This window comes from Somniosus microcephalus, chromosome 3 (assembly GCF_052327205.1).
Source record: "Somniosus microcephalus isolate GS21.2 chromosome 3, FLI_Smic_1.0, whole genome shotgun sequence".
Classification (NCBI taxonomy): domain Eukaryota; kingdom Metazoa; phylum Chordata; class Chondrichthyes; order Squaliformes; family Somniosidae; genus Somniosus; species Somniosus microcephalus.
The window spans coordinates 291,573,097-291,598,528 of NC_140989.1; the positions used below are offsets into that span (position 1 = coordinate 291,573,097).

Here is a 25,432-nt window from a genome sequence, read left to right on the forward strand (position 1 = left end):
TGTCTTAGAATATTTTTGTACATTAAAGATGCTGCATAAAGGCAGGTGGTTGTTATTAAGTTTTGGACATACTCCAGCCACTGTACAAAGAAGTTAATAAATAATGTTAAGTTTAGTGGGATTTTGATTTGAGCACCTGTACAATGATTTGACACCAGCAGCTAAGAAATTACACTGCAATACAAGCAATATTGTGGGTAATATTCCAAATTCAAAATAATCAAAACAACACATCCACCACAAAGTTCAGTGACCAGTAATAAGTCAATGCAGACTAGGTGGTTCCCACATAAAGGGCAAACAACAGCCATTATGTCGTGGCACGAGTAGCCTACCTCCATCCTCAAATAGGACATAGTGCATACCATTAGAGACTGAAAGGAAAGTACTGTAGTCTCACCTGATTTGTCTTGTAATATTACAACTCCATGTTTACTGACATTACACACATTGTATAAAATGTGCTGAGGGATGACTTGCGAGAAATCCAGGACATCATCTAATGAAGTTAGGCCTAAGATTTTCTGCAGGCTGGAACAAAACACATTACAATACAGAATAATGGATACTCAGGAACTATTGCAAGCCATTTTGTTGACATCACAAAGTATAAGAGCAAGCTGTAATTAGTTTATAGTCTTATAGAATAATAAGGGGAAAAAAACACTAGTGGGTGTAGTATATAGGCCTCCGAACAGTCGCAACTCGGTTGGACGGAGTATCAATCAGGAAATAGTTGAGGCTTGTAATAAGGGAACATCTATAATTATGGGGGATTTTAACTATCATATAAATTGGACGAATCAAATTGGGCAGGGCTGCCTTGAGGATGAGTTCATTGAGTGTATTAGGGATGGGTTTCTTGAGCAGTATGTAACTGAACCAACCAGGGGGCAAGCAACCTTAGATCTGGTCCTGTGTAACGAGACAGGATTAATTAAAAATGTCCTAGTAAAGGATCCCCTTGGAATGAGTGACCATAACATGGTTGAATTCCATATTCAGTTAGAGGGTGAGGAGGCTGTATCTCAAACAAGCGTGCTAAGCTTGAATAAAGGAGACTATGAAGGTATGAGAGCGGAATTGAGTAAAGTGGATTGGGAAAATAGGTTAAAGGATAAGACGATACATGATCAGTGTACATTTAAGGAGTTATTTTACAAATTCCAAAAAAAGTATATTCCACTGAGAAAAAAAGGGTGTAAAAGAAAAGACAGCCATCCGTGGCTAAGTAAAGAAATTAAGGATAGTATTCGACTAAAAACAAGGGCATATAAGGTAGCCAAATCTAGTGGGAGGATAGAGGATTGGGAAAACTTTAAAAGACAGCAAAAAATAACAAAAAGATTGATTAAGAAAGGGAAGATAGATTATGAAAGTAAATTAGCAAAAAATATAAAGACAGATAGTAAGAGTTTTTATAGTTATATAAAAAGAAAAAGGGTGGCTAAAGTAAATGTTGGTCCCTTAGAGGATGAGACCGGGAAATTAATGGTGGGAAATATGGAGATGGCAAAAACACTGAATGAATATTTTGTATCAGTCTTTACAGTAGAGGACACCAAGAATATCCCAACACTTGACAAGCAGGGGGCTATGGGGGGGGGAGGAGCTAAATACGATTAAAATCACTAAGGAAGTAGTACTTGGTAAAATAATGGGACTCAAGGCGGATAAATCACCTGGACCTGATGGCTTACATCCCAGGGTTTTGAGGGAAGTGGCGGTAGGGATTGTGGATGCATTGGTAATAATCTTCCAAAACTCCCTGGACTCAGCAAAGGTCCCGGCAGACTGGAAAACTGCTAATGTAACACCCTTATTTAAAAAGGGCAGTATACAGAAGGCTGGAAACTATAGACCGGTTAGCCTAACATCTGTGGCAGGTAAAATTTTGGAGTCCATTATTAAGGAGACAGTAACAGGACATTTGGATAATCATAATTTAATAAGACAAAGTCAGCATGGTTTTATGAAGGGGAAGTCATGTTTGACAAATTTGCTGGAGTTCTTTGAGGAAGTAACATATAGGGTGGATAAAGGTGAACCAGTGGACGTAGTGTATTTAGACTTCCAAAAGGCATTTGACAAGGTGCCACACAAAAGATTATTGCTTAAGATAAAAAATCACGGGATTGGGGGTAATATTCTGGCATGGATAGAGGATTGGCTATCTAACAGAAGGCAGAGAGTTGAGATAAATGGTTCATATTCAGACTGGCAATCAGTAGCCAGTGGTGTTCCGCAGGGGTCAGTGCTGGGTCCCCAACTCTTTACAATCTATATTAACGATTTGGAGGAGGGGACCGAGTGTAACACATCAAAGTTTGCAGATGATACTAAGATGGGAGGGAAAGTAGTGAGTGAGGAGGACATAAAAAACCTGCAAGGGGACATCGACAGGCTAAGTAAGTGGGCAGAGATTTGGCAGATGGAATACAATACTGGAAAGTGTGAGGTTATGCACTTTGGCAGGAAAAATCGTAGAGCAAGTTATTATCTTAATGGCAAGAAACTGGAAAGTACTGAAGTACAAAGGGATCTGGGGGTCCTGGTGCACGAAACTCAAAAGGTTAGTATGCAGGTGCAGCAAGTGATTAAGAAGGCCAATGGAATGTTGGCTTTCATTGCTAGGGGGATAGAATATAAAAATAGGGAGGTATTGCTTCAGTTGTACAAGGTATTGGTGAGACCGCACCTGGAATACTGCATACAGTTTTGGTGTCCATACTTAAGAAAGGACATACTTGCTCTCGAGTCAGTACAAAGAAGGTTCACTCGATTAATCCCGGGGATGAGGGGATGGACATATGAGGAGAGGTTGAGTAGATTGGGACTCTACTCATTGGAGTTCAGAAGAATGAGAGGCGATCTTATTGAAACATATAAGATTATGAAGGGGTTGGATCGGGTGGATGCAGGGAGGATGTTCCAGATGATGGGTGAAACTAGAACTAGGGGGCATAGTCTTGGAATAAGGGGCTGCTCTTTCAAAACTGAGATGAGGAGGAACTACTTCACTCAGAGGGTGGTAGGTCCATGGAATATGCTGCCCCAAAAAGCTGTCGAAGCTACATCATTAGATAAATTTAAAACAGAAATAGACAGTTTCCTAGTAGAAAAGGGAATTAAGGGTTACGGGGAGCGGGCAGGAATTTGGACATGAGTCTAGGTTCGGATAGGTCATGGCCCTGTGGGTAGCGGAGCGGGCCCAGGGGCCGTGTAGCCTGATCCTGCTCCTGTTTTCGTGTGTCTAATGCGGTTAGATTCAGGAGATAGTCCTGTCATAGTGGATTGGCGGTTAGGATCAGATCAGCCATGATCTTATTGAATGGCGGAGCAGGCTCGAGGGGCAAATTGGCCTACTCCTGCTCCTATTTCTTATGTTCTTATGTTCTTCACTGGTAGTGAGAGGAGAGTTATAATTGCTTTGAGTATATTTTCTTGTTTGATCATATTCTGATTTTAATTGGCTGATTATTGTTCAAAATTACTGAAAGATATTCTCACAACAAATTTAAAAGTGACTATATCAAGCACCCATCCTTCTAGCTGTGGGGAGTTTTCCCACCTATTAAAAGTTTCAATATTCTAAATTTTCTCCAACAGTCACACACACAGAATCACAGAAACCCCACAGTGCAGATAGAGGCCATGATCACAAAAAATGGACGCTAGATACATTTCTGAATACAGTGTAAAATATAATCAAATAGTAACAGACCACTTGTATTGTACTTGGGATTTAAAGGTAGGGCAATTTAAGGGTAGAGCCTGTGGTCTTGTCTTTCAGAACCATTCGCTTATCCTCAAATCTTCGTATAAACTAGCCAGGAGTTGAAAGTTGCGAAGAGTGGCTTACTCCATTTTAATACATTTTGTTTTAGCAGTATTGATCATCATGACAGATGTTTAACAACCAAGGCTCTCCATATCATTGAAATAATGGCTACTTTAAAACTATTAAGAATGGTGGCAGTCACTGTAAATTTATCAAATGTCAAGTTTCTTGTACATTGACACAACTGGACACAGCCAAAGGCTATCTCAAGTCTAAACCTGGTGCTTTCTGGAAGCACAGGATTCAAGAATTATATCAGGGTACAAGTAAGCAAATCACAGATTTTGCATTGCCCATTATGTGTGAGACAACTCTGGAAAAGTATTACCTATCTGAAATATGCCCATGGAAAAAAGCAAAGAGACAAAGCAATAGAAAAAAAAACTTGTATGAACAAGCACAGAAATCAAAGAACTCTTCTTTTGTAAGGCTTGATGAATTGGAGTTGGAATGTCTTTCAGATCGAACTACAGAACCAATTGCAAAGAATATCTATTGGCAAGTGCATGTAACAAAATCAATAATGAAATAAAGACTATAGTTGCAAACTTTGAAGTCTGATGCAGATAAGAGCAAGAATATTTTGTCTTAACAAAATAAAAATATTTCACTGAGAACATAAATTGCATCAGCTTCAGTCAAGGCAAGATGAGGAAAATGCTGAAACTTCACCAGCTGGAAACAGCTGATTCCAGAGAAAACCATGTAAGAACTTTTCTCACTGGAAGAGCAAGTTGCAACAGGAAAGGGGAGGCAGTATAAACTTGGGTAGTGGTCTGTGGATACTTTTTAAAAAAATGTAGTTTGTAAGTGGGGGAACAATCATTGTTTACATAAAGCTTCAGAGTATAAAAGTTCCAAAGTATATGATTGTTTAACAGTTAGATGGTGGCAAATTTGGAAGGGATATGAAGAATAAGCCAGCAAGGAACTGAGTACAACCATGCAAATTTTTAGTTTAAAATAAAGTGGATTAGTAGGAAATAAATAATTTTACTACCTAAAAGGTCTTGGTGTAATGCTGTTCAACAATCAGCATGAACAATCTCTTTTGGGAAGTTTACTACCATCCACCCCTTTTGTAGTAGGCTTCCATCCCAGACTTTCTCTGCTATTTTACATCACTTACTGGTTAAGTACAATTTCTCTCCAAGCTTCTTCAATGTCAGTTTGTGTAACTTGTCTGACATGTATTGACTGTCCTTCAGAGGTGACCCCAGGCACCTCCTTATCCGATTCCTCCGTATTCACCTTGCAAGAATTATACAAATTTCATATGAAATAAAAACTAATTAGAATTCCATCAAAAGTTATTTTTTTTAAATGATAGCATAGGACAAATAAAGGCCGATTGATTATCTAATCTAAAGCCAAGTAAACAAGAGGAAAACGGACTTCCTATAGTCAAGTGCAGTAGCAGGAAGAGACATATAATGGTCACCAAGTAGCTACTTTAGATAACTCAGAGATGTTGGGCAAATGGAGAATTGAATTCTAGTCCTCCAGATAAGCGAGTACTAGGAGGTACGAATATTTATTTGATACTGAAACAATTTCCCACACCTTACTCAATGCCATAACGGGTGTATTTCCAAAATAAACTTCTAAAATGCACGCTAGCCTGTCTGATGGGAAAAAAGGATTTTTTTTTTTTTTTTTACACTTTGGTTTATGGGATGTAGGCGTCGCTGAGAAGGCCAGCATTTATTGCCCATCCCTAATTGCCCTTGAGAAGGTGGTGGTGAGCCGCCTTCTTGAACCGCTGCAGTCCATGTGGTGAAGGTACTCCCAAAGTGCTGTTAGGTAGGGAGTTCCAGGATTTTGACCCAGCGACGATGAAGGATCGGCGATATACTTCTAAGTCAGGATGGTGTGTGACTTGAGGGGAATTGGAGGTGGTGGTATTCCCATGCACCTGCTGCCCTTGTCTTTCTAGATGGAAGAGGTCGCGGGTTTGGGAGGTGCTGCCTAAGAAGCCTTGGCGAGTTGCTGCAGTGCATCTTGTAGATGGTACGCACTGCAGCCACAGTACACTGGTGGTGGAGGGAGTGATTGTTTAAGGTGGTGGATGGGATGCCAATCAAGCAGGCTGCTTTGACCTGGATGGTGACGAGCTTCCCGAGTGTTGTTGGAGCTGCACTCATCCAGGCAAGTGCAGAGTATTCCTTCACACTCCTTACTTGTGCCTTGTAGATGGTGGAAAGGTTTTGGGGAGTCAGGAGGTGAGACACACACCACACAATACCTAGCCTCTGACCTGCTCTTGTTGCCACAGTATTTATGTGGCTGGTCCAGTTAAGTTTCTGGTCAATGGTGACCCCCAGGATGTTGATGGTGGGGGATTCGGCGATGGTAATACCGTTGAATGTCAAGGGGCGGTGGTCAGACTCTTGCTTGTTAGAGATAGTCATTGCCTGGCACTTCTATGGCGCAAATGTTACCCGCCACTTATCAGCCCAAGCCTGAATGTCGTCCAGGTCTTGTTGCATGCGAGCATGGACTGCTTTATTATCTGCGGAGTTGTGAATGGTGCTGAACACTGCAGTCATCAGCGAACATCCCCATTTCTGACCTTATGTTGGAGGGAAGGTCATTGATTTGGCAGCTGAAGATGGTTGGGTCTAGGACACTGCCCTGAGGAACTCCTGCAGTGATGTCCTGGGGCTGTGATGATTGACCTTCAACCACAACCATCTTCCTTTGTGCTAGGTATGACTCCAGCCAGTGGATGCGCTCCCCCCTCCCCCCCCCGATTCCCATTGACTTCAGGTTTACTAAGGCTCCTTGATGCCACACTCGGTCAAATGCTGCCTTGAGGTCAAGGGCAGTCTCTCTCACCTCACCTCTGGAATTCAACTCCTTTGTCCATGTTTGGACCAAGGCTGTAATGAGGTCGGGAGCCGAGTGGTTTTGGCGGAACCCAAACTGGGCATCAGTGAGCAGGTTATTGGTGAGTAAATGCCGCTTGATATCACTGTCGGTGACACCTTCCATCACTTTGCTGACGATTGAGTAGACTGATGGGGCGGCAATTGGCCGGGTTGGATTTTTCCTGCTTTTTGTGGACAGGACATACTTGGGCAGTTTTCCACATTGTCGGATAGATGCCAGTGTTGTAGCTGTACTGGAACAGCTTGGCTAGAGGCACGGCTAGTTCTGGAGCAGAAGTCTTCAGCACGATAGCCGGGATGTTGTCGGGGCCCATAGCCTTTGCTGTATCCAGTGCGCTCAGCTGTTTCTTGATATCACGTGGAGTGAATTGAATTGGCTGAACACTGGCTTCTGTGATGGTGGGGACCTCAGGAGTAAGCCGATGTGGATCATCCACTCGGCACTTCTGGCTGAAGATGGTTGCAAACAATTCAGCCTTGTCTTTTGCACTCACGTGCTGGGCTCCACCATCATTGAGGATGGGGATATTAATGGAGCCTCCTCCTCCCATTAGTTGTTTAATGGTCCACCACCATTCACGACTGGATGTGGCAGGACTGCAGAGTTGATCTGATCCGTTGATTGTGGGATCGCTTGGCCCTGTCTATAGCATGCTGCTTCCGCTTTTTAGCATGCATGTAGTCCTGTGTTGCAGCTTCCCCAGGTTGGCACCTCATTTTTAGGTAAGCCTGGTGCTGCTCCTGGGATGCTCTTCTACACTGCTTATTGAACCAGGGTTGGTCCCCTGGCTTGATGGTAATGGTAGAGTGAGGGATATGCCAGGCCATGAGGTTACAGATTGCGGTGGAATACAATTCTGCTGCTGCTGGCCCACAGCACCTCAAGGATGCTCAGTTTTGAGCTGCTAGATCTGTTCTGAATCTATCCCATTTAGCATGGTGGTAGTTTCACAACACGATGGAGGGTGTCCTCAGTGTGAAGACAGGACTTCGTCTCCACAATGACTGTGCGGTGGTCACTGCTACCAATACGGTCATGGACAAATGCATCAGTGACAGGTAGATTGGTGAGGACGAGGTCAAGTATGTTTTTCCCTCGTGTTGGTTCTCTCACCACCTGTCGCAGGCCCAGACCAGCAGTTACTCGGCCAGCTCAGTCAATAGTGGTGCTACCGAACCACCCTTGGTGATGGACATTAAAGTCCCCACCCAGAGTACATTCTGTGCCCTTGCTACTCTCAGTGCTTCTTCAAAGTGGTGTTCAACATGGAGGAGTACTGATTCATCAGCTGAGGGAGGGCAGGGCGGTAGGTGGCAATCAGCAGGAGGTTTCCTTGCCCATGCTTCACCTGAAGCCATGAGACTTCATGGGGTCCGGAGTCAATGTTGAGAACTCCCAGGGCCACTCCTTCCTGACTGTATACCACTGCACCGCCACCCCTGGTGAGTCTGTCCTGCTGGTGGGATAGGACATACCCAGGGATGGTGATGGAGGAGTTTGGGACTTTGGCTGAAAGGTATGATTCTGTGAATATGACTGTGTCAGGCTGTTGCTTGACTAGTCTGTGGGACAGCTCTCCCAATTTTGGAACAAGTCCCCAGATGTTGCTGAGGAGGACTTTGCAGGGTCGACTGGGTTGGGTGTGCCGTTGCCATGCCCGTAGCCAATGCCAAGGTCAATGTCGTGGTCCGTCCGGTTTCATTCTTTTTATTGTTTTTCGTAGCGGTTTGTTACAACTGAGTGTCTTGCTCGGCCATTTCAGAGGGCAGTCAACCACATTGCTGTGGGCCTGGAGTCACATATAGGCCAGACCAGGTAAGGATGGCAGATTTCCTTCCCTAAAGGATACAACCAGATGGGTTTTTACGACAATTTATTTTGAAGATTTATTTAATTAACTGAATTTAATTTCCGCAGCTGCCGTGGTGGGATTTGAACTCACGTCTCTGGATCATTAGCCCAGTGACATTACCACTACGCTACCGTTACCTTGGCATTCACCAAGCATGAAAAGACACAAAGTGAATTGGTCTACTTGAACTAACCAAGGAACCACACAGGTGGACCAGTTTTTTGGGGGTCAGCCAGGGATATGACATGCATGAAACCCATTACCAAGCTTAGGGTCGCCAAACCAAGCTACTAAAGGCTACAAAGTTTCTGATTACCTGAAAATGGACCTGCACATGCTTTCCTTGTAAAGTCATAGCCCACTTACTCAAGTCTAAAGAGAAAGGTCCTCATGTGAGTGGCTTTGGAAAAGAGTCACACCTGCCATGAGCTGACTCCCCTCCAGGGTGCTCAATAACGAGGTTGGGAAGATCTCCCATCCCTTCAGTTTCCCATTTTTACTACAAATCCAGCCCAAAGCTTTGTCCAATATTTTAGACATAGGATACACAGATGAAATTCCATGCCAAGGTGAACACTGGGATTTTGCAGTCACTGAAGGCGAGAAAGATTGAAGCACCCTTTGCCTCTTTCAGTGAAGTGCCAAAGTTAGCATTCATCAAAATTCCAGGTACTGACATGAATTAACAAATGGGACAAACACCCCATATATCATCTAATTAATAGCTTTGTGATCCCTTAAACTGTGCAAAGCCATAATGCTGCACTTGAAGTTCCATTACCATAATCCGTTTGGTTAGTCTATTGCAGGGGTTCTCAACCTTTTTGCTTCAGAGCCCCCCACCCCCCCGCCCCCATGTTATAAAAATTCCATGGACTCCCTGTAACACAAGTATTTTTCTGCATAAAAATATAATACATTTATTATTGCTTTACTTAATGTGAAACTTGTTGCTGGTGCTTGTTTTCAAATCGCTCCATGGCTTCACCCTTCCTTGTATCTATAACTTCCTCCAGCCCCTACAAATATCCCAGATCTCTGCACTTCTCTAATTCTGGCCTCTTGCGCAGCCCGGATTTTCATCGCTCCACCATTGGCGTCCGTGCTTTTAGCTGGCTAATCACAAAGCTCTGGAATTCCCTCCCTACCTCGCTCTCCTCCATTAAAACGCTCCTTAAAACCTAACTCTTTGATTAATCTTTTGGTTACCTAATACAGTATCTCCTTTTGTGGCTCAGTGTCAAATTTTGATTGATAACACTCATGAAGCTCCTTTGGACATTTTAATATGTTAAAGGTGCTATATAAATCTAAGTTGTTGTTGAGGCAGTGGGCACTCCCAGAATTCTGCACGGTGTGGGAGAAGGTTAATTCGTTGGCAATAGTAGAACCATCCTGAATAGACAAAGCAATTGGTTTAAATTAGTTGTGAATTATTCAGCAAATACTGCATTTATTTCAAAAGATATCATTGGTTATTTTATGACTGTGAAGTTTCACTGAATTGACGCGCAATATAATCCCGCACTTTCAGAAATATCAGCCCGTCTTTTTACTCCATCTGTTTCTGCAACTTTGAAACCTTCTGAATAGAATTTAAATTAAAAAGGGTGGTAGAGAAAAAACGGGGAATTATAGACCGGTAAGCCTAACATCGGTAGTGGGGAAAATGCTAGAGTCCATTATAAAAGATGTAATAGCAGAGCACTTGGAAAACAGTGATAGGATCAGACAAAGTCAACATGGATTTACAAAAGGTAAATCATGCTTGACTAATCTACTGGAATTTTTTGAGGATGTAACTGGTAGAATAGATAAGGGAGAACCAGTGGATGTGCTGTTTTTGGACTTTCAGAAGGTTTTCGATAAGGTCCCGCATAAGAGATTAGCGTGTAAAGTTAAAGCACATGGGATTGGGGGTAAGGTACTGTCTTGGACAGAGAACTGGTTGGCAGACAGAGAACTGGTTGGCAGACAGGAAGCAAAGAGTTGGAATAAACGGGTCTTCTTCCGAGTGGCAGGCAGTGACTAGTGGGGTATCGCAGGGATCGGTGCTAGGACCCCAGCTATTCACAATATATATAAGTGATCTAGACAAGGGAACTAGATGTAATATCTCCAAGTTTGCAGACGACACAAAGCTGGGTGGGCATGTGTGCTGTGAGGAGGATGCAGAGAAACTCCAGTTCAGTTTGGACAGGTTGAGTGATTATACTGCATTTGTCATGCATCTGCCCAATGTGGATAAATGCTAGGTTATCCACTGCGGTGGCAAAAACAGGAAGACAGGTTATTATCTGAACGGCAATAGATTGGGAAAAGGGGAAGTGCAACGAGACCTGGGTGTCCATGTGCACCAGTCGCTGAAGCTAAGCATGCAGGTGCAGCAAGCGGTTAAGAAGGCAAATGGTATGTTAGCCTTCATAGCGAGAGGATTCGAGTACAGGATCAAGGATGTCTTGCTGCAGTTGTACAGGGCCTTGGTGAGACCACACCTTGAGTATTGTGTGCAGTTTTGGTCACCTTATCTGAGAAGCGATGTTCTTGCCATGGAGAGTGCAGCAAAGATTCACCAGACTGATACCTGGGATGGCAGGAATGACGTATGAGGAGAGATTGGGTCGATTAGGCTTATATTCGCTAGAGTTTAGAAGAATGAGAGGGGATCTCATTGAAACTTATAAAATTCTAACAGGACTAGACAGACTAGATGCAGGAAGGATGTTCCCGATGGCAGGGGAGTCCAGAACCAGGGGTCACAGTCTAAGGATAAGGGGTAAGCCATTTAGGACTGAGATGAGGAGGAATTTCTTCACCGAGAGTGGTGAACCTGTGGAATTCTCTGCCACACAGGGCGGTTGAGGCCAATTCATTAAATATATTCAAGAAGGAGTTGGATATATTTCTTGAGGCTAAAGGGATCAAGGGGTATGGGGAGAAAGCAGGGACAGGGTACTGAATTTGGATGATCAGCCATGATCTCATTAAATGGCCTACTCCTGCTCCTATCTTCTATGTTTCTTGCATTTCTATAAGATTTTCCTCCATTATTTTTAGAATCTTCCCCTCCTGTTCCGAGATCTCTGATTAAACGCTGCTCTCAGTGAGAATCTGGTGACTGAGTGACAGGCAATCCAACCAATCCAATTCCCCAGGAGCACCTTAACGGAAGCCTGCCTCTGTCACCGAGTGACAGGCGTTCTGGCCAATCCGCTTCCCCAGCAGCTCAATAGGCCGGAAACTGGCCAATCAACGCCGCTGAAAAGGCACGGTTTATGGAAATTATTTTGGTTGAAAGAGGCTCGCACTCGAAACTTGCGCGTTAGGTAAAAATATATATATATTTTTAAGTGGCAGTTATCTTTGTCCTTCTGACAAGGTGACTTGTTATGTAGCACACTAGATCCCTAAAGGAGTCTGTCAGCACAATGAAGCATTGGGTTGGACATTAGCCTTGCACCTCAGAGACTTAGGTTCAAATCCAGCCCAAATTGATGGGTTAAATGTCTCTGTTAGCTGTGAGGGCTCGAAGGATCCCAAGTGAAATGAGTTTGGATAGTCTCATTCCACTTCCTTATAGGTATTAACCTACAGCGCAAGACTACCCTTAACTCAGCACTAATTGCAATCTCCCTCAGAGGCCATTGTGTGGACCAATACTACCCTGCAGAAGTATGGTGTCATTTACTCTGCATCTGGCTATGCGATACTTGACCAAAGTACTCTGGAAGCTTACTGGGGTCTTGAAATGGGAAGTTTTATTCATCAACAATAACATTCCTCATCTTGATGCACTCAGACCATCCTTTACAATGCCATTCAATATATCATTGAAGAATACCTCCAATACAATGGGCCCAAAAAGTAGGGCAAATTTAAATGAGTCCCAAGTTTGACTGACTATATTTTATGAAAATCAGAAGCCCATGTACTATTCTTCTCCCCAACATAAGTCACACGCCAATTGAGCCAGGAAGCCATCATCAATTGTATAATTTGGGGCACACAATACCTAGAAGCTTATAGAGCATCAGTGATGTCACTGTACTTAGTGCCATATCAATCTGCACCAAGATCACATAGGATAATGAATATGGGGAACAGATTCCCAGAGAAGGTAGTTGATTCAAGGTCAATTGACACTGTTGAGAGCTGGATCTGTACTTGTTGAGAAAGGGTATTGAGTTAAAGAAACTAAAATTTACATGGGGGGGTGTGAAGTTCCATTTTCAGGTTATCAAAGCTAGCTGGGTGGCTTTAAGTAGCTTGGTTTGGAGATCATTAAGCATGGTAATGGGGGTTTCATGCATGTAAAACTCCTGACTGACCCCCCAAAAATCTTGAGCCAACTAAGGAGACCAAATCACCTTGTGCCAATTCAGTTTCAATCAGACAGGCAAGATTCACGCTCTCTCCTACTACTCTTTACACTCTTCCCTTCCCTTCCCCTCCCACCCCCCCCCCCCCCAAAAAAAAAATCAGGTTGGGGAAGACAGTGAAAGGTTTCTTAAAATAGAGATATCAACAGATGGTAGGGCTGGAGAAGTCCATAAGACAATCATACATAGATTCATGATGAAGCAGGCTCGACAGACTGAATGCTCCCACCTCGCTCTAGACTATATGCTAAATATACTTTCTTTAAGCAGGACCTTAGGAAGCACTAATAACTGAAAAATGGCCATTGCCCCCTTGGTCAAAAAATGACCAGGTTCACACTGTAAGCTTTTTAACATGGAGAGTGCAACAATACCCTTGCAGTCTTGGCACTTGCTTGGTCAAATATGAGATTAATTGAACAGTTGCGACCATTTACAGACATCAACACACTTATGTAGAATCAAGTATAGTTATCTAGAATAAAGTGATGGTGTACGAAAACCATGGGGCATAAACTACTTCAAAAATTCAGGGATGGCATATGCAGGCCTAGAAATCCTGGAAAATCCCAAACTAATAGATTATGGATGGCTGCACCCTTTCATTAGTGCACTTGTAAATACTTTGAAGCACCACATTACAAAGAGCATTAGCAACATCCAGTGGCAAGAATCTGTAGTTTAAAAATCACATTGTTGTAACAAAACAGCCAGTTGTACTTTCTTCAAGGACAAATTTGTGGAAATGGAAATAATCAAGCAATGAAGTACAGGCTAAATCTATTCATTCATTTCTAGATCAAGGAAGCCAATACAATAATACCTGTAATTGTAGAATTTCATCCTTCTGGGGCGTTTTCTTGGAAAATTGAGAAAAGCCACCTTTCTCCTTGGCACATATTCCTGTAGCATTTTTTTTGTAAAATGGAGAGCGACTAGGAACAACTTTCAGTGGGGATGTAGTAGGAAATCTGTTCAAAAGGTACATTAATACACTATTTTGCTCAAATGTCATTCTAATTAAAACTAGCTGTTTTAATGCAAAACACACCTAAAAGATACATGAAGAATACATCCAAAATCATCTGTTTGCTGTGCGAATGAAAGATTAAAAGAGTATGTGTGTGAAAACTAGTCATTACACCTCTATGGAAGTGAATCATTGAGACCACTACACTAATCACTAGACAAGTTTTTCCATCAATAATATATTAAAAACAGTGAGTGACCTCAGAATTCAAAAAAGGTACTACACCTGTAGGTGTCATGTTAAAATAACGTTACATGACATTTTTTGAAATAGGGAACAGCCTAAATGTTAAACAGGCCCAAGTGAATCTTCAAACCAAAAATAAATAAAAACCCATTTTAAAATTGTAAAAGTAAGCATTCCATTCTCGTGTCTAAGACGGCGATGAGAACTCCCCTGCTGTTGTACTCTGGGTACTGGGAGAGGAAAGACGCAGCACGGTCTCTTTCTTTGGTAAAACTGAGTCGTCAGGGCTCGGCGAACGCGGGGTGCGTTCAGGGCTCGGCGAACGCGGGGTGCGTTCAGGGCTCGGCGAACGCGGGGTGCGTTCAGGGCTCGGCGAACGCGGGGTGCGTTCATGGAGAGGAAAGACGCAGTGCCGGTCGGTAAAACGAAGTCATCGAGATGAGCAGCCATGACTCGACGGAGGAGGAACGTCCAGTGCGCATGCGCAGCAGCGCCCCCACCAGCCAATGAACAGCGGATTTGGCATGTTTTTGAGAAGTGGTTCACTGAGCCAGAGTGGGAGAGAGCCGCAGACTGGCTCAGATTCTCATTTGTTCATTGCTGGCTGTAACATTCTCTTCCATCCCACTCACTGGCTGCCAATCCCTTTTTCCATTCAACTGGCTGCAGTTCACTACTCCTAAGCTACCCCTAACCCGCTTCCTTTCCCCTTTAACAGTAACCCCTCCCTCTAAGACTGCAATTCCCAACCACAGCACCACCACCCTCCTCACTGACTAGCTGTTTCATGTTTTAATCCCCCTTCCTGCACAGATATCAATTCTCCTCAGTACTCTTCCCTCTCCAGAGAGGTTTTCCCAAACACAGATGTAGTACATTGAACACCACCTCCTCCTGTGCCCCCTCCCTCCCAACCCTATCCTATCCTATTTCCCTACCACTCATTCCCCAATCTCTTCTTTCACCCCTCCTCCCTATTCTCCCTTTCTTCCTCCTTCTGCACATTCATCCCCCTCCCGTCTCCTCATTCTCTTCCATCCCCCTATCGGTTTGATTATTCACCAGCCTACATTGCTTAAAATTTTTTAAATTGATTTTGACTACTCATGTGCAACTAGTAATAGTGAAAGATTTATAACTTATTTATGCATGCACATTTAGGTATTCTGGTCATACCTTTAAAGGCAATTTCATTACCGCTACAAAGAGAGTCCCCCACCCATGGTTTCCTCAAACATTTAAATACGAGACAGAAGTTACACACTCAATGTACTGTGCTATTTTGGGAAGGAGGACAAGAGTAATAGAAAGGCAAGGGGACAAAATGACAAGTGCGATTGTAACATTTGAATTCCACAATACAGTAGGATCTTGCCCCGCGGAGTCCCAGTAAACCATGATTTGGTTTGCACCAGTTACATTCTTAGGTTTCTTTTAATGCTCTTTCCACTCGAATAGGTTTGGCTCAACACCGAGCCAGAGATATTATGACAGGTGACCAAAAGCTTAGTCAAAGAGGTAGGTTTTAAGAAGCGTCTTAAAGGAGAAGAGAGGTGTAGCATGGCGGAGAGGTACACTATAGGGAGGGAATTAGAGAGCTTAGGGCCTTGGAAGCTGAAGGCACGGCTGCCAATGTTGGAGTAAAGAAAATCAGACATGTGCAAGAGGCCAGATTTGGAGGAGCGCAGATATCTCGGAGGGTTGTAGGGCTGGAAGAGGTCACAGAGATAGGGCTGGAAGAGGTCACAGAGATAGGGAGGAGAGAGGCCATGAAGGGAATAGAAAACAAGGATAAGCTTTTTAAAATAGAGATGCTGCTGAACCAGGGGCCAATTTAAGGCAGAGGGCACGGGGTGATGGGTGAACGGAACTTGGTGCGAGTTAGAATACGTGCAGCGCAAGTTTACGGAGGATGCAAGGTGGGTGGCTGGCCAAGAGCATTGGAGTAGTTAAGTCTAGAGGTAACAAAGGCATGGATGAGGGTTTCAGCAGCGGATGAGCTGAGGCAAGGGCGGAGACGGGCGATGTTACGGAGGTGGAAGTAAGCGGCCTTGGTGATGGAGAGGATATGGGGTTGGAAGCTCAGCTCAGGGTCAAATAGGATGCCAAGGATGCAAACAGTCTTGCTCAGCCTCAGAGTCAGTGGCTAGGGAACGAAGTTTGTGGTGGGGACCGAAGACAATGCCTTCAGTCTTCCCAATACTTAATTGGACGAAATTTTGCTCAACCAATACAGGATGCCAGACAAGTGGCATGACAAATCAGAGGCAGTGGAGGGGTCGAGAGCGATGGTGGTGAGGTACAGTATTGTAACTAACTGTGAGTGTCCTATGCTAATCTGTAGTACTTAGGCTTCTTGGATTTCAGCCACAAGCCCAGTCCCAAGGCCTCAGACAGAATACATGGGGATCAACAGACATTCAGGATTTTGTCCTCTTACAATCAGTTAGTTTTCTCTTTAATTGACCTTCTTGAGAAAGATGTTTTCCACTTTGTGGAGTCATACCTTTATAAAGATGTTAGTGACGATCAGAATAGCTTACATGTATGAACTGAGACAAGGTTTGATTTTCGCAACATTCAAAACTAAACAGAAGATGAAGAATGAATCATAGATTGATTGAGTCATCAAAAACACAAAAGTTGTGGCTGTAAAAGCAAAACAAATTCCCATAGAAAACTGGACAGCTTTTGCTACTGCAGATCACCATTGCCAATAGAGAAAAAGGACTCGTCTGAGGCCTCTGCTTTTAATCAACATAGTAGATCAAGCAATTCTAGCTTAGCTACATTAAGTATATTTATCCCTACTTTATCCAAACAGAACACAAATTATACCACAAAATGTACCTTGTATCACCAGATTAACCAGACATTCATCTCAATACTATTTGTGGGATTTCTTGCATTTGCCTACATATCAATAATCATACAAAGTAATTCATTGTTTGTAAAGCACTTTGGGACATCCCAAGAAATGCAATAAAGCAATATATAAATGCAAGTTTTCTCCTCTTTCCTTACCTGTACAGCTGGCTGTTATCATCCAAGTTCTCTGCTCCCCATCTTCCTTTTATATCCTCAATCACATGATTCTTTAAAAACTTTCTTAACAGTTGCAGAGTCTGTTGTCTAGTCACATCTGGCCCAAAATTACTGTTATTTCTCAGCAGTTCATGCAGCCAGTCCACTGCCTCAGAAGCAGTGAAACAGTTACTGTATTTTTTCAAGTGCAGTCTATGTTTCCTCAGAGGCATTCCTGCCCTAAAAAGCTTGGTCAATTCATTCCACTGCAGAAAAAAAATGAAGAAACTTCTTTCATTACAGTTTTGCAACATTTGACACAGCCACAACAGGATGGAAGTAATTATAGAACATAGTCCAAGGCATTACAAAAAGTTCACCTATTCATTGCAGTAGAAAGACGGCCTGCTTCCAGCTCCATTACATCTCCAACTTCTGCCCATTTGCCACTGAAGCACTCATCCATGCCTCTGTCACCTCCAGACTCCACTATTCCAACGTTCTACAGGACAGGCTCCCACCCTCCACCAAACTTCAACCCATCCAAAACTCTTCTGCCTATTATCTAATCTAGTACCAAGACCCATTCACATATTATTCCGATCCTTGCTAACCTACATTGGATCTCGGTTCCCAATGCCACAAATTTAAGAATTCTCAATCTTACGATTAGATCTCTTCATACCCTCCTCATCCTTTTTACTTGCTTTCCTCTAATTAAAAAGAGGTCAGCTCGCAAACTGGTCCTAAATTACGTGTTACATAATTATCAGCCATATCACTAGAACAGCTATGCTCTCCATGCAGACACATCACTCTGCTCCTCCATTCCTCCTCCCCCCTCTCCCTCTCTTCCCCCATTCCTCCTCCCCTCCTCTTCGCCCCATTCCTCCCTCCCCCTCTACCCACCAATCCTCCTCCCCTCCCTCACTCCAATTCCCTCCTGTCCCCCTCCCCATTATCCCCCTCTCCCCCACTATCGCCCCTCCCCCATTCCCCCTGCTATCCCCCTCATTCCCCCCGCTATCCCCCCCATCCCCCTCCCCCATTCCCCCCGCTATCCCCCTCCCCACCATTCCCCCTGCTATCCCCCTCCCCCATACCACCATTCCCCCCACTATCCCCCTCCCCCCCACCATTCCACTCCCCCATTCCCCCGCTATCCCCATTCCCCCGCTATCCTCCTCCCCATTCTCCCAGCTATACCCCCTCCCCCATTTCCCCCCGCTATCCCCCTCCCCTCCCTTTTCCTCCCCCATTCCCCCGCTATCCCCCTCCCCATTCCCCCGCTATCCCCCTCCCCTCTTCTCCTCCCAACCCGCTCCTCCCCACTCTCCCCTCCTCTCTACCCCCTCCCCTTCCTCTTGCCCCCATCCCTCTCCTCCCCCACTCCCCTCCTCCTCCTCTTCTTCCACCTCTCCTCCCCCCTCCCTCTCACCTCCTCCCCCACTCCCCACCAAACTTCAACCCATCCAAAACTCTTCTGCCTATTATCTAATCTAGTACCAAGACCCATTCACATATTATTCCGATCCTTGCTAACCTACATTGGATCTCGGTTCCCAATGCCACAAATTTAAGAATTCTCAATCTTACGATTAGATCTCTTCATACCCTCCTCATCCTTTTTACTTGCTTTCCTCTAATTAAAAAGAGGTCAGCTCGCAAACTGGTCCTAAATTACGTGTTACATAACTATCAGCCATATCACTAGAACAGCTATGCTCTCCATGCAGACACATCCACACTCTGCTCCTCCATTCCTCCTCCCCCCTCTCCCTCTTCCCCCATTCCTCCTCCCCCTCCCTCTTTCACCCCCCATTCCTCCTCCCCTCTCCGCCCCATTCCTCCCTCCCTCTCTACCCACCAATCCTCCTCCCCTCCCTCTCACCCAATTCCCTCCTGCTGTCCCCCTCCCCATTATCCCCCTCTCCCCCGCTATCGCCCCTCCCCACCATTCCCCCTGCTATCCCCCCTCCCCCATTCCCCCCACCACCATTCCCCCCGCTATTCCACTCCCCCATTCCCCCCGCTATCCTCCTCCCCATTCTCCCAGCTATACCCCCTCCCCCATTTCCCCCCGCTATCCCCCTCCATTTCCCCCGCTATCCCCCCTCCCCTCCCTTTTCCTCCCCCATTCCCCCGCTATCCCCTCCCCTCTTCTCCTCCCCCAACCCACTCCTCCCCACTCTCCCCCTCCCTCTCTACCCCCTCCCCTTCCTCTTGCCCCCATCCCTCTCCTCGCCCACTCCCCTCTCCTCCTCCCTCTCCCCCTCCTCCTCCTCTTCTTCCCCTCTCCTCCCCCCTCCCTCTCACCTCCTCCCCCACTCCCCTCCTCCTCCCCCCTCTCCTCCACTCCCCTCTTCCTCCCCCACTCCCCTCCTCCCCCCCCCCTCCCCTCCCTCTCCTCCCCACTCACCCCTCCTCCCCCCCCTCCCCACTCCTCCTCCCTCCCCCCCACTCCTCCTCCCTCCCCCCCCCCTCGCCCCCCTCCCTCACCCCCCCCTCTCCTCTCCCCCCCCCTCTCCTCTCCCCCACCCTCTCCTTCCTTCCCCCCTCCCTCACTTCCTCCTCTTCCCCACTCCCGTCTTCCCCCCTCGCTCCTTCCCCCCCTCTCCCCACCTCGCTCCCTTCCCCTTCTCCCCCCCCTCGCTCCCTTCCCCCTCCTCCCCTCTCTCTCCCCCCCGCCCCTCCCCCCCCCCCTCTCCCCCCCCCACCCCCCTCTGCCCTACCCTCCCCCCCCTCCTCCCCCCCACCCCGTCTCCCTCCCTCCTCCTCCCCCCCACCCCCTCTCCCTCCCTCCTCTCGCTCCCTCCCCCCTCTCGCTCCCTCCCCCCTCCCGCTCCCTGCTCCCTCCCGCTCCCTACCCCCCTCCCCCTCGCTCCCCTCCTCTCCCTCTCTCTCCCCCTCCTCCCTCCCTCCCCTCCTCCCTCTCTGCCCCCGCCCCCTCCCCCCCTCTCGCTCCCTCCCCCCCTCCTCCCTCTCGCTCCCTCCCCCCTCCTCCCTCTCGCTCCCTCCTCCCTCCCTCCTCCCTCCTCCTCCCTCTCGCTCCCTCCCCCCTCCCCGCTCCCTCCCTCCTCCCCTCCCGCTCCCTCCCCCCCTCCCTCCCCCTCTCGCTCCCTCCCCCCCCTCTCCCCCCTCGCTCCCTCCCGCTCCCTCCCCCCCTCCTCCCTCTCGCTCCCTCCCCCCTCCTCCCTCTCGCTCCCTCCCCCCTCCTCCCTCTCGCTCCCTCCCCCCTCCTCCTCTCTCTCGCTCCCTCCCCCCTCCTCCTCTCTCTCGCTCCCTCCCCCCCCTCCTCCTCCCTCTCCCTCCCCCCCTCCTCCTCCTCCCTCTCGCTTCCTCCTCCTCCCTCTCGCTCCCCTCCTCCTCCCTCTCGCTCCCTCCCCCTCCCTCTCGCTCCCTCCCACCCTCCTCCTCTCTCTCGCCCCCTCCCCCCCTCCCTCGCCCCCTCCCCCCTCCTCCTCTCTCTCGCCCCCTCCCCCCCTCCTCCTCTCTCTCGCCCCCTCCCCCCCCCCTCTCTCTCGCCCCCTCCCCCCCCCCTCTCTCTCGCCCCCTCCCCCCCCTCCTCTCTCTCGCCCCCTCCCCCCTCCTCCTCTCTCTCGCCCCCTCCCCCCTCCTCCTCTCTCTCGCCCCCTCCCCCCTCCTCCTCTCTCTCGCCCCCTCCCCCCCTCCTCCTCCTCTCTCGCCCCCTCCCCCCCTCCTCCTCTCTCTCGCTCCCTCCTCCTCGCTCCCTCCTCCTCTCTCTCGCCCCTCCTCCTCCTCTCTCGCCCCCTCCTCCTCCCTCTCTCGCCCCTCCTCCTCCCCTCTCTCGCCCCCTCCTCCTCCTCCCCTCTCTCGCCCCCTCCTCCTCCTCCTCCCCTCTCTCGCCCCCTCCTCCCCTCTCCCCCCCTCCTCCTCCTCCCCTCTCTCCCCCTCCTCCTCCCCTCTCTCTCCTCCTCCTCCTCCCCTCTCTCTCTCTCCCCCTCCTCCTCCCCTCCCCCTCCTCCTCCTCCCCTCTCTCGCCCCCTCCTCCTCCTCCCACTCTCTCGCCCCCTCCTCCTCCTCCCCTCTCTCGCCCCCTCCTCCTCCTCCCCTCTCTCCTCCTCCTCCTCCTCCCCTCTCTCGCCCCCTCCTCCTCCTCCCCCTCTCTCGCCCCCTCCTCCTCCTCTCTCTCTCCCCCTCCTCCTCCTCTCTCTCTCCCCCTCCTCCTCCCCTCTCTCTCCTCCTCCCCCTCTCTCTCCTCCTCCTCCTCCCCTCTCTCTCCTCCTCCTCCCCTCTCTCCCCCTCCCTCTCTCCTCTCTCCCCCCCTCCTCCTCTCTCCCCCCCTCCTCCTCCCTCTCTCCTCCTCCCCCTCTCTCTCTCTCCCCCTCCTCCTCCCCTCCCCCCTCCTCCTCCTCCCCTCTCTCGCCCCCTCCTCCTCCTCCCCTCTCTCGCCCCCTCCCCTCCTCCTCTCTCTCTCCCCCTCCCTCCTCCCCTCTCTCTCCTCCTCCTCCTCCTCCCCTCTCTCTCGCCCCCTCCTCCTCCTCCCCCTCTCTCGCCCCCTCCCTCCTCCTCCCCTCTCTCGCCCCCCTCCTCCTCCTCTCTCTCTCCCCCTCCTCCTCCTCTCTCTCTCCCCCTCCTCCCCCTCTCTCTCCTCCTCCTCCTCCCCTCTCTCTCCTCCTCCTCCCCTCTCTCCCCCCTCCCTCTCTCCTCTCTCCCCCCTCCTCCTCTCTCCCCCCTCCTCCTCCCCCTCTCTCCCCCCTCCTCTCTCTCGCCCCTCTCCCCCCCTCCTCTCTCTCGCCCCCTCCCCCTCCTCCTCTCTCTCGCCCCCTCCCCCTCCTCCTCTCTCTCCCCCCTCCCCCTCCTCCTCTCTCCCCCCCTCCCCCTCCTCCTCTCTCTCCCCCCTCCCCCTCTCTCCCCCCTCCCCCTCCTCCTCTCTCTCCCCCCCTCCTCTCTCTCCCCCCTCCTCTCTCTCCCCCCCTCCCCCTCCTCCTCTCTCTCCCCCCTCCCCCTCCTCCTCTCTCTCCCCCCTCCTCCTCTCTCCCCCTCCTCCTCTCTCCCCCCTCCCTCCTCCCCTCTCTCCCCCCTCCTCTCTCTCGCCCCTCTCCCCCCCTCCTCTCTCTCGCCCCCCTCCCCCCTCCTCCTCTCTCTCGCCCCCTCCCCCTCCTCCTCTCTCCCCCCTCCCCCTCCTCCTCTCACCCCCTCCCCCTCTCACCCCCTCCCCCTCCTCCTCTCCTCCCCCCCCCTCCTCCTCTCTCTCCCCCCTCCCCCTCCTCCCTCTCCTCCCCCTCCTCCTCTCTCTCCCCCCTCCCCCTCCTCTCTCTCCCCTCCCCCCCTCCTCCTCTCTCTCCCCCCTCCCCCTCCTCCTCTCTCTCCCCCTCCCCTCCTCCTCTCTCTCCCCCCCTCCCCCTCCTCCTCTCTCTCCCCCCTCCCCCTCCTCCTCTCTCTCCCCCCCTCCCCCTCCTCCTCCCCCCCCTCCTCTCTCTCCCCCTCCCCCTCTCTCTCCCCCCCCTCCCCCTCCTCCTCTCTCCCCCTCTCCCCCCTCCCCCTCCTCCTCTCTCTCCCCCCCTCCCCCTCCTCCTCTCTCTCCCCCCTCCCCCTCCTCCTCTCTCTCCCCCTCCTCCTCTCTCTCCCCCTCCTCCTCTCTCTCCCCCTCCTCCTCTCTCCCCCCCCTCCCCCTCCTCCTCTCTCCCCCCCCTCCCCCTCCTCCTCTCCCCCCCCTCCCCCTCCTCCTCTCTCCCCCCCCTCCCCCTCCTCCTCTCTCCCCCCCCTCCCCCCTCCTCCTCTCTCCCCCCCCTCCCCCTCCTCCTCTCACCCCCCCTCCCCCTCCTCCTCTCTCCCCCCCCTCCCCCTCCTCCTCTCTCCCCCCCCTCCCCTCCTCCTCTCTCTCTCCCCCCCTCCCCCTCCTCCTCTCTCTCCCCCTCCTCCTCTCTCTCCCCCTCCTCCTCTCTCCCCCTCCTCCCTCTCCCCCCCCTCCCCCTCCTCCTCTCTCCCCCCCCTCCCCCTCCTCCTCTCTCCCCCCCTCCCCTCCTCCTCTCCCCCCCCTCCCCCTCCTCCTCTCTCCCCCCCCTCCCCCTCCTCCTCTCTCCCCCCCCTCCCCCTCCTCCTCTCTCCCCCCCCTCCCCCTCCTCCTCTCTCCCCCCCTCCCCCTCCTCCTCTCTCCCCCCTCCCCCTCCTCCTCTCTCCCCCCCTCCCCCTCCTCCTCTCTCCCCCCCCTCCCCCTCCTCCTCTCTCCCCCCCCTCCCCCTCCTCCTCTCTCTCCCCCCCTCCCCCTCCTCCTCTCTCCCCCCCCCTCCCCCTCCTCCTCTCTCCCCCCCCTCCCCCTCCTCCTCTCTCCCCCCCCCTCCCCCCTCCTCCTCTCTCCCCCCCCTCCCCCTCCTCCTCTCTCCCCCCCCTCCCCCCTCCTCCTCTCTCCCCCCCCTCCCCCTCCTCCTCTCTCCCCCCCCTCCCCCTCCTCCTCTCTCCCCCCCCTCCCCCTCCTCCTCTCTCTCCCCCCTCCCCCTCCTCCTCTCTCTCCCCCCTCCCCCTCCTCCTCTCTCTCCCCCCTCCCCCTCCTCCTCTCTCTCCCCCCTCCCCCCTCCTCCTCTCTCTCCCCCCTCCCCCTCCTCCTCTCTCTCCCCCCTCCCCCTCCTCCTCTCTCTCCCCCCTCCCCCTCCTCCTCTCCCCCCTCCCCCCCCTCCCCCTCCTCCTCTCCCCCCTCCCCCTCCTCCCCTCCTCCTCTCCCCCCTCCCCCTCCTCCCCCTCCTCCTCTCCCCCCTCCCCCTCCTCCTCTCTCTCCCCCCTCCCCCTCCTCCTCTCTCTCCCCCCTCCCCCTCCTCCTCTCTCTCCCCCCTCCCCCTCCTCCTCTCTCTCCCCCCTCCCCCTCCTCCTCTCTCTCCCCCCTCCCCCTCCTCCTCTCTCTCCCCCCCTCCCCCTCCTCCTCTCTCTCCCCCCTCCCCCTCCTCCTCTCTCTCCCCCCTCCCCCTCCTCCTCTCTCTCCCCCCTCCCCCTCCTCCTCTCTCTCCCCCCTCCCCCTCCTCCTCTCTCTCCCCCCTCCCCCTCCTCCTCTCTCTCCCCCCCTCCCCCTCCTCCTCTCTCTCCCCCCTCCCCCTCCTCCTCTCTCTCCCCCCTCCCCCTCCTCCTCTCTCTCCCCCCTCCCCCTCCTCCTCTCTCTCCCCCCTCCCCCTCCTCCTCTCTCTCCCCCCTCCCCCTCCTCCTCTCTCTCCCCCCTCCCCCTCCTCCTCTCCCTCCCCCCTCCTCCTCTCCCTCCCCCCTCCTCCTCTCCCTCCCCCCTCCTCCTCTCCCTCCCCCTCCTCCTCTCTCTCCCCCCTCCCCCTCCTCCTCCTCCTCCTCTCTCCCCCTCCTCCTCTCTCTCCCCCCTCCTCCTCTCTCTTCTTCCCCCGTCTCTCTCGCTCTCTTCTTCCCCCCTCTCTCTGCGTATCCTCCCCCTCTCTCTTGTATCCCTCTCTCTTGTATCTCCCTCTCTCTTAGTATTCGGCAGTCACAGTGCAAAAACGTCCTTCCTGCGAGCCACTAACAAGGTAAACGAACTTACAAGTTTCGTAGCCCTGTAAGGGCCGGGTGTGATAATGCGGCTCTCCATGATTGTCCGCCGTGGACTGAGCTCGGGGCTGCTCAGTGCTGAAGCGGCGGCCACATCACCGTTCGACCCCGAGCCCTGCCATCGCTGCACATTTGAATCCCGGCTCGAGCGCTACGCTGCGGCTCATTGGTTGGAAACTCCACGTGATGTTTCCTAATATGGAAATTAGCCGTTAGCTTCTCTGTGCATGTTCAGGGCTAGAAAGTCGGATGTTACTTATTAATCAGTGCAAGTACTTTAGATACTTATTATCTTAATGTACTTCTGAGAATATCTTTCTTTTTAGTCAAAGTAGCCACTTGTGGAAATATTTATTACTTACAATTAAGTTGACGACTACTGGAGTAGGATTCCTTGTTTATGCAGAGTTTCTCTCAGCTAGGAAGCAGCAGGGGTGCTCGAAAGGTGCAAAATTAACCAGGGTTGCCGCTCCTGATTACTATCCAGTGCATATGCACCGACCGTCTGCATTTGACGTGAACATTGGCGTTTCCTTCATTACAACAGTGACTACCTTTCAAAACTACTTCATTGGCTGTGAATCACTTTGAGATGTCCTGAGGGCGTGAAAGGCGCTATATAAATGCAAGTCTTTCTTTTGGGGGGCAGAAATTTCCTCCAAATAAACATTGGGAAGACCAAAGCCATTGTCTTTGGCTCCCACCACAAAATCCGTTGTCTGGCCCCT

At 50.3% G+C, this 25,432-nt stretch overlaps 1 protein-coding gene across 3 annotated transcripts in view; it reads right to left on the minus strand.

Annotated features, from left to right (window-relative positions):
• LOC147122059 (DEP domain-containing protein 1A-like) overlaps window positions 1-25,204 on the minus strand; it is a 40,215-nt gene extending 15,011 nt beyond the window's left edge. The window contains exons 1-6 of one of the 3 annotated variants that reach the window (XM_085982769.1): window positions 25,067-25,204; window positions 24,697-24,897; window positions 17,205-17,470; window positions 13,788-13,935; window positions 4,971-5,092; window positions 401-531 (exon numbers count right to left, since the gene is read on the minus strand). In XM_085982769.1, coding sequence (XP_085838895.1) covers window positions 401-531; window positions 4,971-5,092; window positions 13,788-13,935; window positions 17,205-17,470; window positions 24,697-24,744 — 715 coding nt within the window. In that variant the 5' untranslated portion in view covers window positions 24,745-24,897; window positions 25,067-25,204. The remainder of the gene's footprint in view (window positions 1-400; window positions 532-4,970; window positions 5,093-13,787; window positions 13,936-17,204; window positions 17,471-24,696; window positions 24,898-25,066) is intronic. The other 2 variants (XM_085982768.1, XM_085982770.1) reach the window with 2 other exon arrangements.
• Window positions 25,205-25,432: the final 228 nt, after the last annotated feature.